Source organism: Rhinolophus sinicus, linkage group LG09 (assembly GCF_036562045.2).
Source record: "Rhinolophus sinicus isolate RSC01 linkage group LG09, ASM3656204v1, whole genome shotgun sequence".
Taxonomy (NCBI): Eukaryota; Metazoa; Chordata; class Mammalia; order Chiroptera; family Rhinolophidae; genus Rhinolophus; species Rhinolophus sinicus.
In genome coordinates, this window is record NC_133758.1 from 104717253 (window position 1) to 104730815 (window position 13563).

Sequence of the window (13563 nt, forward strand, 5' to 3'; positions counted from 1 at the left end):
GGGAAAAGTTTTTTTGTTTTTTTTTAATTACTGAAATTTATTGGGGTGACAGTGCTTAGTAAATTTACATAGGTTTCAAGTGTACAATTCTGTAATACATCATCTGTATGTCACATTGTGTGTTTTTCACCCAGAGTCAGTTCTCTTTCCATCACACTATATTTGACCCCCTTTACCCTCTTCTAGAACCCCTCAACCCTTACCCTCTGGTAACCACTAAACTGATGTCTATGTGTTTTTGTTTTTTTGTTTGTCTTGATCCTTTGTTGCTTTCAGTTTTATAGCCCACATATCGGTGAAGTCATATGGGTCTCGACTTTTTCTGTCTGACTTATTTCACTTAGCATAATCATCTCAAGATCCATCCATGTCGTCACAAATGGCACTATTTCATCTTTTCTAATGACAGAACAGCATTCCATTGTGTATATCTACGACATCTTCTTTATGCAGTCATCTATCAAAGAACATTTTGGTTGTTTCCATGCATAGTACCTGGTACATAGAGGGACCTCGAGGAAGAACTGGGCTGGCTGGATGGACGGATGGAGAGGAGAACAGATGGAGGGAGAAGAGAAGTAAGGGGAGAGGAAGAGACAGAATGAAGGAAGGAGGGAGGAAGGGGATTTCAGTTAGTGAGATTTCACGTTTTTGTTGTTGTTCTAAAAAATAGCAGAAAACTAAGTAATGTTATGAGTTTTCCTGCTTCTCTCATGCCGTTTCTACTGAGCTGAAACCACTGAAACAGACCAGAAATACGAAAGGACTGAAAATTTCACTTTATCTTCTGCACTGTTGATTCTTCTAAGGCCATGGGGAGAATTACGTGGCTCTGAAGCAAACCAGATCTACATTTGAATTCTATTTTTCTGCTAACCATGTGACCACAGGCAAATGGCTTACTCTTTTTGAATTTCAGTTTCTTCGTCTCTAGGAGATAAAAATACTTACCTTACAGGATCTCCACTATATGCTTCCTTAGTACCATGAAATTTGTCTATCATAAAACCTTTCATAGCTTATTGTAAATACTTGTGTAATGTTTGTTTGCCTTCATCACTGAACCAAAGGCACCTTGATAGCAGGGCCTGGGTTTGCCTTGCTCACGACTATACCTTTAACATGTAGCACAATGCCTGACAAATAAGTGTTTGCTGAAGGGGGAGATGGATGGATGGATGGATGGATGGATGGATGGATGGATGGATGGATAATAAATGGGTAGATAGATAGGTGAATGTGTGGAGAGATGATTCAGAAAAATTGTAAAGATTACAGGTGATACATAACTGGGATGCACTAGACACTTTAAAATTATTTTCCAGTTTTGTAGAAGACCTCACTTCCTCTCCTAGCTCTCTCTCTCTGCACTAGGATTACCTGTATTTGACTCTGAATATAACACAGCTAAAAAAAATATTTCTCTGCCAGCAGTGACATTGCCAAGGTCATGATTTGTGGGATGCTTTCATGAGAATTTAGTCTATCACTGCCACAACCACTATATACTTGAAGAGACACAAATGCCTACAGTAAACTCAAGACCCATACAAAGATATTATAGGAGATAGAGGGGCTTTTCTAAATGGCAGGAGTAGAGAGCTGACTAGAGGTACACCTAAACTGCCTTCTCTTAGGAAAAAGACGTCTCCTTCTTGAGGGAGGAGATGAATAAAAGAACCATCATCAAGAAATAACAGAGTAAAATAGTTTTCCTCTCTGTTCCTATGGCACTTTTTGGTCTGTTCTTGCTATATCACGTGCCCTCGCTACCTTATATTATGGTTACATGCACAGGTGGCCAGAAGTCGAATGTTCAGCAGGTAGTCAGTTAGTGTTTGTTGAAAGAACAAATAAGTTGATATCTTGATTTCTCCTAACTGATCCTTGTTAGATTCTGCATCTTGCCTTTATATCTACACCAGCCTCTAGTGCAATATTTGGTGCCAAGTAGGCTGTAAGCTCTAGGTAAATATTTGTTGGATGAGTAAATGAATGCCCAAAAGGGCTTCTGGGGGAAAGCCAGGAAGACATTCCGCTGATGAAAAGAATTTGTAAAGAGGCAGGTCAGTGCTGGAAGGGAGAATGTTGGGGGATGAGGAGTGGGGGTGCAGAGAGAAGAGAGCCAGGGCTTAGGCTGACGGGAAGTAGTGGATCTGGGTTGTCTTTAGAGAAACAGCAGAGGGGAAAGTGTATGAATGATAAAGGAGGAAATTATCCACCAAGAAAACACCTCCATCATGCTGGGAGGAACCCACATTTTGTAGAAACTTAGGACCATGAGGTAGGGAGAGGGCTCTGGGAGAAAGGGAGACCAGGGTCATGGCAAATAGTTTGGCAAGAGGTGATGATATCCAGATTAGAGCTCCTCTGTCTTTTATCAACCTTGACCCCTCGTTCCTCTTTTATGGGAAAGAGCTGTTTGCTCCCATGTCACTGCGATACCTCCCCAAAGAGTTGTCAACTATCGCAAGTTCTGTTTTCTCAATTTCTATTCACCCTTCGTCTCACTTAACTGTGGCTTCTCCCCACACTCCATTGCAAGACCATCAAAAACCTTTGTTTTTCTTTCTTTCTTTCTTTTTTTTTTTTTTTTTTTTGCTGAAGCAGTGGGTGCTTCTTATGTGTATCTCACTTGAACAGCTTCTGATACTGTGTCCCGCTTCTCCCTTTCTAAATGTCTCTTGCCTTGCTTTTCATGTCACCCCATCTTACAGTTTCTCCCTTATCTCTCTGGTGTCTACTCATTCTCCTCTTCTTCGCTGCCCTTAACTGTTGGTGCTTTCTAGGAGTTCTGGCAAAAGTCTTCTTTCCTTACTCTGAACACCCATCCTAGGTCCTATCCTCTGCTTTCGTGGCTGTGGTCACATTTTGTATGTTAGGGCTTCCATTTCTAGATTTCCAGCCCAGCTCTGTCTTCTGAACTCTGAGCCTCTTAGATGTGTTTACTTGGCTGCCTCATAGACATCTCTTTCCAACAGAAGAAAGCCAAAGATATCGCCATCTGCCAAACCTGCTTCTCCTCTGGTCGGCCCTATTTCTGTGGAGACATCACTATCCATCCACTTGCTGATGCCAAAAACCATTCATCTTCTGTCTAAGCCAGCAGTCGTTTGCTCTCCTCTCCTTCTCTGTTCCCACCCAATTCATCACCACGTCCTGAATGTTCTATCTTTTCAACGTCTCCCAAATCCATCCCATTTTCTCCATCTCCACTGCCACCATTTGAGTTCAGACCACTAGTGTCACCTGCCTAAGTTATCGCCCAGCTCCCAGATTGTCACCCCCATTTTCTTCCCCCACTACTGTTTTCTCTTCCCCCAATCCCATTTCACATTGCAATCGGACTGATCTTTCTAAAATACCACTGGATGCTACTGATTAACTAAAGAACTGTTGTTTTGTTCCCTTTCTCAAGACTACCCATAGCTCGTTAATCCATTTAATTAACAGAATCCTAACATGAAAAGGGCAATTTCTTAATCCTCAGGGGCCCAGAGACCGGAATACACATAAAGTCCCAGGCGACGGTGGCTGGAGATATCTTAAAACAGACGAGACCCCAGGAAGGTTGCCTGACTGACTCCCCTTTTCCTTTGTTCTTCTTCTTGTGTACCTATAACACCTTCTGACCTGTCTAGGAACAGGGAGATGACCTTTGGACAGGGGTCCACCATCCTCCCAGAATGCCGGCATTCTGAATAAACCTGCTTTTCTTTCCACCAACCATGTCTCTCAATTTTTAACCTTTTCAAGCGGGGGGCAGCCGGACCTTAGCACAATACCACTCATGCATCCTCTTACTACACGACGGTCTCCTCACTTGATGTATTCTGGGATCAAAGGAGAGGCCAGAGTGGTTGAGGTAAGTGGGTGAGAGAGGAGACAAATGGAATGACCAGGGAAAGGTGGCCAGGGGCCAGGTCATGCGAGGGCCAACTTCGTAAGTCCCTGTTCACTGAGGCAAACCCAGGGCCTGGCTTGTTGTGTTTATTCAGTAAACACCTGTTGAATGGAAGAATGTCATCACACCTCTGCGTGCAGAAGAAGTGGCCCAGAACAGAAGCTTTGTGTGGCCCCAGTGCCCTCTAGTGACCACAGAGGCCCACCTAAGCCTCGTGATGGCTTCATCTTCTTCAGAAAACGTCAGCTGAGCTGTCGTTGGGGCTCAGCCTGAGGGCCCAGCAGTAGTTTCTGGAATTTGTCTTCTCCGCTGTTCTCTATGTTAGGACTAAATCAGTTGCAACAATTCCTGATCTGAGATCCGCAGTCAGAGGCACATCAGGCCATCCTCCCTTACCCGAGCAGCAGCCTCCAAAGGGAGTACGCGGATGTGTCATTTCTCAGGGGAACGCAAGGAGCCTGTACAGGTGACAAGTGCTAGAACACATTTAGCCAGTGTGACAGCAAGAAAGCTCTGTCACAGCCTTAACATCTCAGCATTCTGTGGCAGTCAGGCTGGTCTCCAGGTCATCTCAGACTCAGGCGTGGCACCTTTTGGCTGTAATGGCCCGACAAGAGCATGGCCAGGCGCTGCACGTTCTGGCCCCTCTCACACTTCTGAAAACGCAAACTAGGGCATATGTGCATGTTGGGGACACAGTGCAGTGTGAGCGCACACGTAACATACCACTCATGCTGCGGTTGATTGCTTTCCTTTGGATCCCAACCCATCTGGGCCCATTACGCTAATCACCCAACAAATTCTGAACTGTCATCTCCTTGTGAGGCTGTCCCATGCCTGATTGAAAACCTGTTTCCACCCAACTTCCCTGCAAAAAGCCCACGAGCTACAGCCCATTTGCAAATGTGTGCTTCCATAAATCAAACGTGATAGCAGAGACGTGGCTCTTCCAGGAGAGGAGGTGGCAGGGGAGGGACCCCATCCTTCCATCTATTTCCGAGTGGTCTCCCTGGTGGTGATATGCAGCTTTGTTTGAAATATTTCCAAAGATGGGTCGTCTCCTACTTCCTTGGTAGATCATTCTCTAAACTGGTGACTGTTTCACTCCTGTCATTTTCCAAAGCTCCTGCATGTGTTTTTCTGTTAAGGCATCCACACTCCACTGAGCCAAAGGAAGGAATCTGGCTCTCCTTAATGTTTACAGGTATTTCCTTTTTAGTTGTCACTTATCCAAGCGTAGCACATGGCGTTCTCTAAGTTTTCTTCATTAATCAGTCCCCACATTCTTTTACACTTGCTCTCTCAGGTGATACCATCAGATCAACATATTTCTGGAGCTGAAAATATCTGGAAGGATTCACATACATCTATTGAGGATGCATTTTTCTGAGATTAGGGACTTTCAAAGACATAGATTTTTTAAAATTGGGTTTTCTCTGTTTTTCAACATTTAGTGCTTATTACTTTTATGTTTAGTAAAAACAATAGCCATATTAAATTATGTTTGTCATGCTTTTGATCTAGAAAGATGACTTTTTATGACATGTGCTCTGTCACCTCTGCTGTCCTCTCTGTGGGTCTCAGACACTGAAGAGCTTTCCGTGTGATGGTCCCAGAATTCTTCATCTCCCCTCCACAGTTCAGAAAGGCATGTTGTCTTTTCAGAGTTTAGTTACTTTAGCACGTAAGGTTTGCTCCACAAATCTTCCAAGTTTTCACCTGAACCTCCAGGCCCCTTTAACCAGCTTTCCTTTTTGTTTATTGTGTTCAGGCTCTTTATGGATTATTTCATTTGAGTCACCTTATACCCATTTGCAAGGTTTTGATCATTTTCTAAGCATCTATATATCCCTCCCCTCCACTTTAATGAAAGGAGGTATCCGCTTCCTAGCCTGGATGGAGTTGTTCATTCATCTTTATTTCACAGAATTTTTAAAAGAGGGCCAAGGGAATCGGGCATGGCCTTTTGCTCCGGGAGCTATTGTCTCTTCTCTTGTTTTCACCCTAGCTCTTCCTGCTTAGGACTGCACATGATGCATGTGTTATTATAAGAATTATTTTTGTTGGGTCTTTTTACTTTTTAGTAAAATCACTTCTATTTTCACTATCAGGTATAGCAACTGTTAATAATTGGCTTTATAGACTTGTAGACCATTTTTATGTATATAAATATTTATCTTTTCTTAAAAAGGGGATTATATGGAATCAATTTTTTGAAAACTGATTTTTTTAATACTTAATGTAGCATGAATTAATGTTTTTCTGTCATTAAAGATAGTATAAACAGGCAACAGAGTTTCCTACATGCCAGACACCAGACTAAGTATTTCATACATATTAACCCATCTCTCCTCACAGCATGCTCTGTGTTGGGTAATATTATTACTCCCATTTTATAGATTAGAAAAAAAACCTGAGGCACAGAGAAATGAAATAACTTACCCAAGGTCATACAGCTAGTAAGTGACAGAACTAGGTTTTTAAACCTCGATTGTCTAGCTCAGGAGGCCACACTTTTGACCACAAAATCTGGCTCACGCCACCATTTTCATGACTGTAGTATATGGTAATTATTTAACCACTCCCTTCTTTCTCGGCTGTTAGATTCGCTATGACACACAAAGCAGCAATGACCACCTTGCTCATATACTCATCATTGTTCTCGTGTTCCATTGCAACCTCAGGTTGAATTCTCATGAATAGAATTGCTGAGTCAAAGAGTTTACACATTTTTAAACTTTGGATACATATTAGTCAATATTTTAATTTATCTTTTATTTAGGAATAGTTGGTATACAATCTTATATTGGTTATGTTGGTTTCAGGTTACAATATAGAGATTTGAAATTTTTATACCTTACAGTATGATCACCCCACTAATTATAGTCATTTCTGAAAGAAGAAATTGAAGAGGACACAAATAAATGAAAACCCATACCATGCTCAAGGATTAGAAGGATTAACATTGTTAAACTGACCATACTACCCAAAACAATTTACACATTCAATGCAATTCCTATCAAAATACCAATGTCATTCTCCTCAAATTTATGTGGCACCCCAAAGACCCCAAATAGCCAAAGCAATCTTGAGAAAAGAAGAACAAAGTTGGAGGTATCACACTCCCTGATCTCAAACTATACTACAAGGCTATTATAATCAAAACAGCATGGCACCGGCATAAAAATAGACACACAGTCTATGACAAAGGATTAAAAATATATACTGGAGTAACAGCAGTCTCTTTAACAAGTGGTGTTGGGAAAACTGGAAAGATATCTGCAAAAAACAAAACCACCAAATTTGGACCACAGTCTTACACCGTATGAAACATAAATTCAAAACAGGTTAAAGACTTAAATGTAAGCCTTGAAACCATAAATCTCCTAGAAGAAAACATAGTAAGTAAACTATTTGGCATCAGTCTAAGTAATATCATTTTGGATACATCCCCTCGAGCAAGGGAAACAAAAGCAAAAATAAACACATGGGACTGACTGCATCAAACTAGTCAATATTTTTAAGCAATATGTTTTCTAAGCCTCCTGGACCCTTACAATTCATTGTTCTTTTCAAAAAAATGTATAACTGTCTTCTGGGTTCAATGATAGCTTTTTTCCTTAGAACGTGGTGCTTCTTCTGTTCTACTTCCTCTCCCTTCCTTCTGCTTTATACCCATTTCTCTAAAGTATTTAGCAAAATAATGCACTTTCCAAAAGCATTGTGCCTTATTTCCAGTACTTGCAGTACCTGGCATCTCCTGGACTTGAACTATTAGTTGGGGGTATATGCAGGAATGGAATACTGTCCCACAATTTGACTTGATGTCGATTTTCTGCACTGCTCATTTTCTTTTTTCTCTCTATTTTATTTTCTCTTTCAAGCTTCACAAGAATTGCAGTACCAGATCTGTCATATAATTTTTTTTTCTTGATTTCAATCTATGTAAATTAGGGTGGCCAGCTTGGCAAGGGTGATGGATGTGTCAGAGGCCGGGGAGGCATTGCTTCCCATTCTAATCCCACCTCTGCTTCTCACTTGTTTTATGACCTTGAGAAAGCCACTTAATTATCTGCGTTTCATTTTCCTCATTTGCCAAATGAGGAAGATAAGCTCAGTGACCTCAAAAATCTATTCCAGGTTTGGGTTTTTTTTTAAAAAAAGTGTCAAGCTAGATTTTTTGAAAACTATTGTGTGAAATGGGGGCAAATGCGCATGTTGGTGGGGTGGTGTTGGAGGCACCTAAAGATCTGTTTCCACAGATTAAAAATACTTTGTGTCTTGTCACTTGACCAAGACCTTCTAACAGTGTGCTTTAGTGGTTTGTGAAACGTGACCAAGGTAATTATAGTTGTTCCACTGAAGCATGACAAATGGCCTCTCCGTTTGAATTCTTTTATGAAAAAGAAAAACCTACCATGACAACATCACTGGGACTTAATTACAGGCTCCAGCTCTGGAGGCAAGAATAGAGACAGTCGCTGGCTTCTGTCGCGGGAGAGAAGACAAGAGCATGAACTCAGTGGGAAGAAGGAGGACAGGGTGAGGTGACAATGACAACATTTATGGGGCTTCATTGAGAACTTGCTATTTGCCGGGTGCTGTCCCAGGAACTTTATACACATGATCTTATTGAAGTCCCACAATATCCCTAAGAGTTAGGTTATGAGGAGGAACTTTTCCTTCTTCTGTGTTACAGAGATGAGTATTGGGAGGCTTTTCAACAAAGCTAAGTAACCGGCTTCAAGGTATTCAGCCAGTAGTTGTCAGAGGTAAGATTTGGACCCGGAGACTTTATTCGTTTATTTCATACACACTTTTTGAATGTCTGGGATCTATGCCAGGTACCCTTCTAAGAGTTGATGCACACGTGAACGGGGCAGAATTCCTGCTTATATGGAGTCCAGCTGATAGTGGGAGGAGACCAGTCATAGCAAGACAACATAGCCAATAAATAATTTCAGATGGTGGTAAGTGCTATGATGGAGAGTGACTGGATTGGGGGAAGGCTACTGTACACGAGATTGGCAGGGAATGCCCCCAGGAGGTGACACTTGAGCTGAGCCCTCCACACTGGAGTAAGTCGGCCATGCATAGATCCATTGGATAGCGTTTTACATGACAAGAGCCAAGGTGGGTTACTCAGAAGAGCTTGTCTTATTCTAGGAACTGAGAGAAGGCCAGTGTGGTTAGATGACAAGTGAAAAAGGGACAATGTCTGCAATGGAGTCAAAAGGTGGACAAAGACCAGGTGACACAGGACCTTGTAGGCCACAGTATGATGTCTGCGTTTTATTCCAAAAGCAGAGGGGACACACTGGAGGACTTTAAGCGAGAGAGCATTATGTTCTTTGGTCTCTATAGGCAGCTCTCTGTGTTATGTTGCCAAAAGGAGCAACTGGAAAGTGATAAATTGTTTACGTGCAGCGCAGCCTAAATGAAAGTTAGAAAGTTAGGAGCCACTGTTTCAGATGAAACAAAATTCTAGGTTTTTCACGGAACAACAAGACTGAAATGGACAGTGACAGGTCTTCTAAACTGAATTTCTGACTTTAGGTAAGGAGATCTTAGGAAATTCAAGTTGAGCGTCTAAACTATATTTGAAAACCTGCCTAAAGGAGACTACTTCTTTTACAGGGGGATTTTCCCTCAATGTGCAGAAAGTTCCACTGTAGGTTTTGACCATTCTTGACCACTTCTTGGTCAGGGGGTTGTGCTTAACTCATAGAATAAATAAACAAAGCTGTCTTCTACAGCTTTGGGTAGATGACATCTCAGGGATTTATGTTCCTATGCAATCTGATGGGTGTGTCTGTGTGTGTGTGTGTGTGTGTGTGTGTGTGTGTGTGTGTGTGTGTGTTGGTCGTCACCTTTGAAAAATATATTTGAAGGTGCCATCAAGATTTTAAAATATAGAACCTGGCTTTTCTGGTGAGGTGTCATTGTATGGATGGTTCTAGAATTTTATTGTAAACTCAGTAACTTGATTTATTTTGTTTGAATGCTCTTTATAAACTAACACTCATGTTAACCCATTAAAATAGGTTTATGTCACACCTAGGATGAAATTAATTGCTGGTTAAAGTTAAAAGCTAACTATTATAAGATGCTACTGTTCTCTTACTTTGACAAAAGTATTAAGTTTCACTTTCATTCAGTAAACTAAGTTTGACTAACAGTCTAACCCGTTATTGTGCCATATTTGTGTGTGTGTCTGCGTGGCTGATTCTCCATCAGTAGGTTTCTGACAGCACAGGCCCACAATAGATTTATTTGAATGAAACTACATTTTGAGGCATTTAGTTGCCATTGTGATAAGGTGGGTCCCTGAGAGCAAGATATTAATTGTGAAAAGAATTTAATTTAAGCCACATATGTCATTGAGTAGGATTTGGGGACATTCATCACTCTGCAGTTAGGGTTTATTTATAAATAACGTATTTGTTTCTAAGGAGGGAAAAATTCTCATATTGTCTTATGTATGAGGTTAGAAAAGTCGTACTCCTTTGTATAAAAGTCGTGTCGGACAGTAACCCAAGGACAAGGGCAGTACAGGGGTAGTGGTGTGATACCACGAAACAGCAGGGTGACAAAAGCAGAGCTTCCTATGGAAAGGTGCTGTATGAGAGAACTCTTCAGGTTCCCTCAGCTCAACATTCTGTAATTTGGGGAAAAGACATTTTCCCTCTGGCTGTTCCAGCTACAGTGTGTTTTACCGAGGTCCTCGCTGAGCTCAGGAGAAGTCTAATAACTCTATCAGAATTATAAATTCAGCTGTCAGCCCTGGGACTGTTGAGTCGACTGAACAAGCAGATTTTCTTCCATTGTCTGTATTGTAGGCTGATGAATAACAATTTCATCCTCTCCATTTTGTTGTAACTCTTTCACTTTGACACTTCTGATTGCTGAGAGGCTTTCTGGAAATTTCTTAAGTCACACATTGGAGTAAATTCAAGGCGATAATGTGATTCCAATTGAATCATCAGTGTCTCTGCTGTCAGACGTAGTATTTTAGGAGTTGATTGAGTTATACAACTTCCCAGATTTAATATTACACACTTGCCACTTGGTGTCTTGCCCCCGACTCTTAATAAATGGGCTAAAGGTCTGAGTGGAAACTGTGAGATAAATTATATGTTTATTGTGCCAAGTTAGGTAAACACTGTTTGAAAGGACTGCTAAAGGGTACCATCAAGTTAATGCTTTACAAATCTTTTTTTGATGCACTGGGCTCTATGAAAATGGATAAGCAATCGATTCTGTCATGGTAAGTGAGCTGAAGAAAGTGGTGGTGGGTCCACAGGGGTTGCTGGACACGGTTTCCCCCTCATGCCTGGAACTGTCCCATGAATGAATGGAGAGGCCCCCTGAGGTCAGAATGCAAGTACTGCTGACAGACTGTTGTTCCTCCAGAGAAGACACATGTTAGCAGTTTGACGTCCAGGCTGACGGATTGATTTCTTTTTATTCTAGATGCTGAAGAATACCAGCCTCCAATATGGAAATCGTACTGTGAGTATCTGAAACTTGAATCTCCTCAGAAGTCATTAGCAGGCCTGCCTTTTGCACACCCATGAGCAGTCTCACCTCACTGCACGGAGAACCCAAATCTTTGCTTTCCCACGAAGGAGAGATCTTGGTCAGAGAGGGCTGGAAAAGCACTGTCCTCCAGCCAGGACCCCCAAGAGCGGGCTGCTTGTGCCCCACTTTAGGAGTGTGTAGAGAAAGAGATACCTTTTATTTTGGGAATTCCTTCCTTTTTTCCCTTCCTTCCCTCCTTCCTTCCTTCCTTCCTTCCTTCTTTGTTTTTTGCACAGTTGGTCAGCAAGTGTGAATGTGTTGATCTCTGTGAATTGCTCTAGGCCAGTCATCCTAAGGTTGTAATATCATATGATGTTTAACACAAGAAAATTCATTAGCAGATAGCAAAGAATAATGAATAATGCGGCTCACTAAGGGTGACTCCTTAGAAATAGAGATCATTATCTGATCGTCAGTCACCCTTCAGCTCCCCTCCTGAAGGCAGACAGCTATCACCTCAGGGTCCTTTTCTCTTGCCTTAGTATTATCTACCTGACTTCAGTACTTCTCCAGTAAGAGAGGGAAGGAGTGTGGCAGAATGAGACCGACCCACTGTGCTGAGACTCAGGTTCTTGTTCGAGCTCTGCTTCTAGACAGAAATAATAAAAACAATTATTACTATTGTTAATAATGTTCCATTGTTTCTGCTGCCCATGGAGATCTGCCATGGGCCAGTTACTGCACTAGCTACGTGCTTGAACTCTGAGCAATGGGTACCATTAATATCCTCATTTCATTCACATACAAGGCAACCACAGCTCAGCGAGGTTCAGTAACTTGGCAGAGTCTTTACAAAAAAGCACTGCCGTGGCATTCAGAGTGGAACCCAGGTGCAAGCCTGACCCCCACGCTGCAAGTTGCCCAGGCTTTTTTCTTCCTATTTAAAATTATATACGTAAGTACATAAGTAAGTATATACAGACACACACAGACACATATATGCTTACTTGTATACCTATATATATCTATATTGGTCACAAAAGCAACACAAAGCTACATAAAAGACAAACATTGCAGAAATATGTAAAGCGGAGGATCAAAATTTCCCATACTCCACTAAGCAGCTTGTCTTTCCCAGTAGCTGACCCGTGTCAATTTTGGAAGGATATCCTTCCACGTATTTGAAATCCACATGCTTCCTATGAAGGATTTTCGTGGTTGTCATTTTCCTTTGTAAAAGGGGCTTGTCTTGTACTTGGTGTCCTTCACTTTGCTTGATTCACTTCACACGTATCTTGTCCCGATCTTTGCATGTCAGCATATATAGAGGCATCTCGTTCTTTGTTGCATGAGCCTGCTCTTCCATCTGTGAGATAAAGGGGCTGTGCTGGGTCTCTAAGGGCCCCGCCAACCCACTGTTCTGCATTCCGATCTTCTCTTTTAAAAGCCAGTGCTAATGACTTAGTAATTGGATGTTTTTGTTTGTTTGTTTCCTAATGGAGTGTGAAGTGCTCTGACAGTAAATCAACAAAATATCTGCGGGTGAGAGGTATTGGGTGTTCTGTGACTTACTGTGCCTTGCTCATAGCCTTGCATACATTAACTGCCCAATAAATATTTGTTGAGTGAATGCCACCGCGGAGAGCTTTACTGAAGCGAAAAGATGGCATTGGCTCAATTTCATTTCACCTTTTGCTGGGAGACCTTGGGCCACCCAATATATCTCTTAAAAGCACATCTGTGTCCCAAGGAAGCTAGAAAAGGCATTAATATAATTACATTTTCACAATGTCAATTTTACCTTAGTGTATGGGTTTTAAGTTTAATTTTTCAACCTAACCAAAAAAAAGTTGTTTGTTTTTTTTCAATTTGCACTAGAATCATAAAACTTTAGATGCAGAAGGGATGGTTGAGGCCATTTAATATAAACCTAATGACACATATGAAGTTCCTCTTTATTACACCCAACTAATAGTCATCCAGCCTCTAGTGATGTGGAATGCCAAAACTGAGGGGAGCGTGCTCTCAGCGGTGCCGTCCACAGCATCAAAAACACATGGACCCAAGGCCTACAGAGCACCACTGAGAAAGGGCCCTATTTGGTTGTTCTGGATCCATGCGTTGTTTGAGTTTGGCTG

The 13563-nt window shown here is 41.7% G+C and overlaps 1 protein-coding gene across 2 annotated transcripts in view; it reads left to right on the top strand.

Annotated features, from left to right (window-relative positions):
* The window catches only part of CHN2 (chimerin 2), a 267473-nt gene that overhangs the window by 127020 nt on the left and 126890 nt on the right, over positions 1-13563 (top strand). For both annotated transcript variants that reach the window (XM_019726170.2, XM_019726171.2), the window contains exon 2: positions 11378-11416. In XM_019726170.2, the coding sequence (XP_019581729.2) occupies positions 11378-11416 (39 nt within the window). The remainder of the gene's footprint in view (positions 1-11377; positions 11417-13563) is intronic.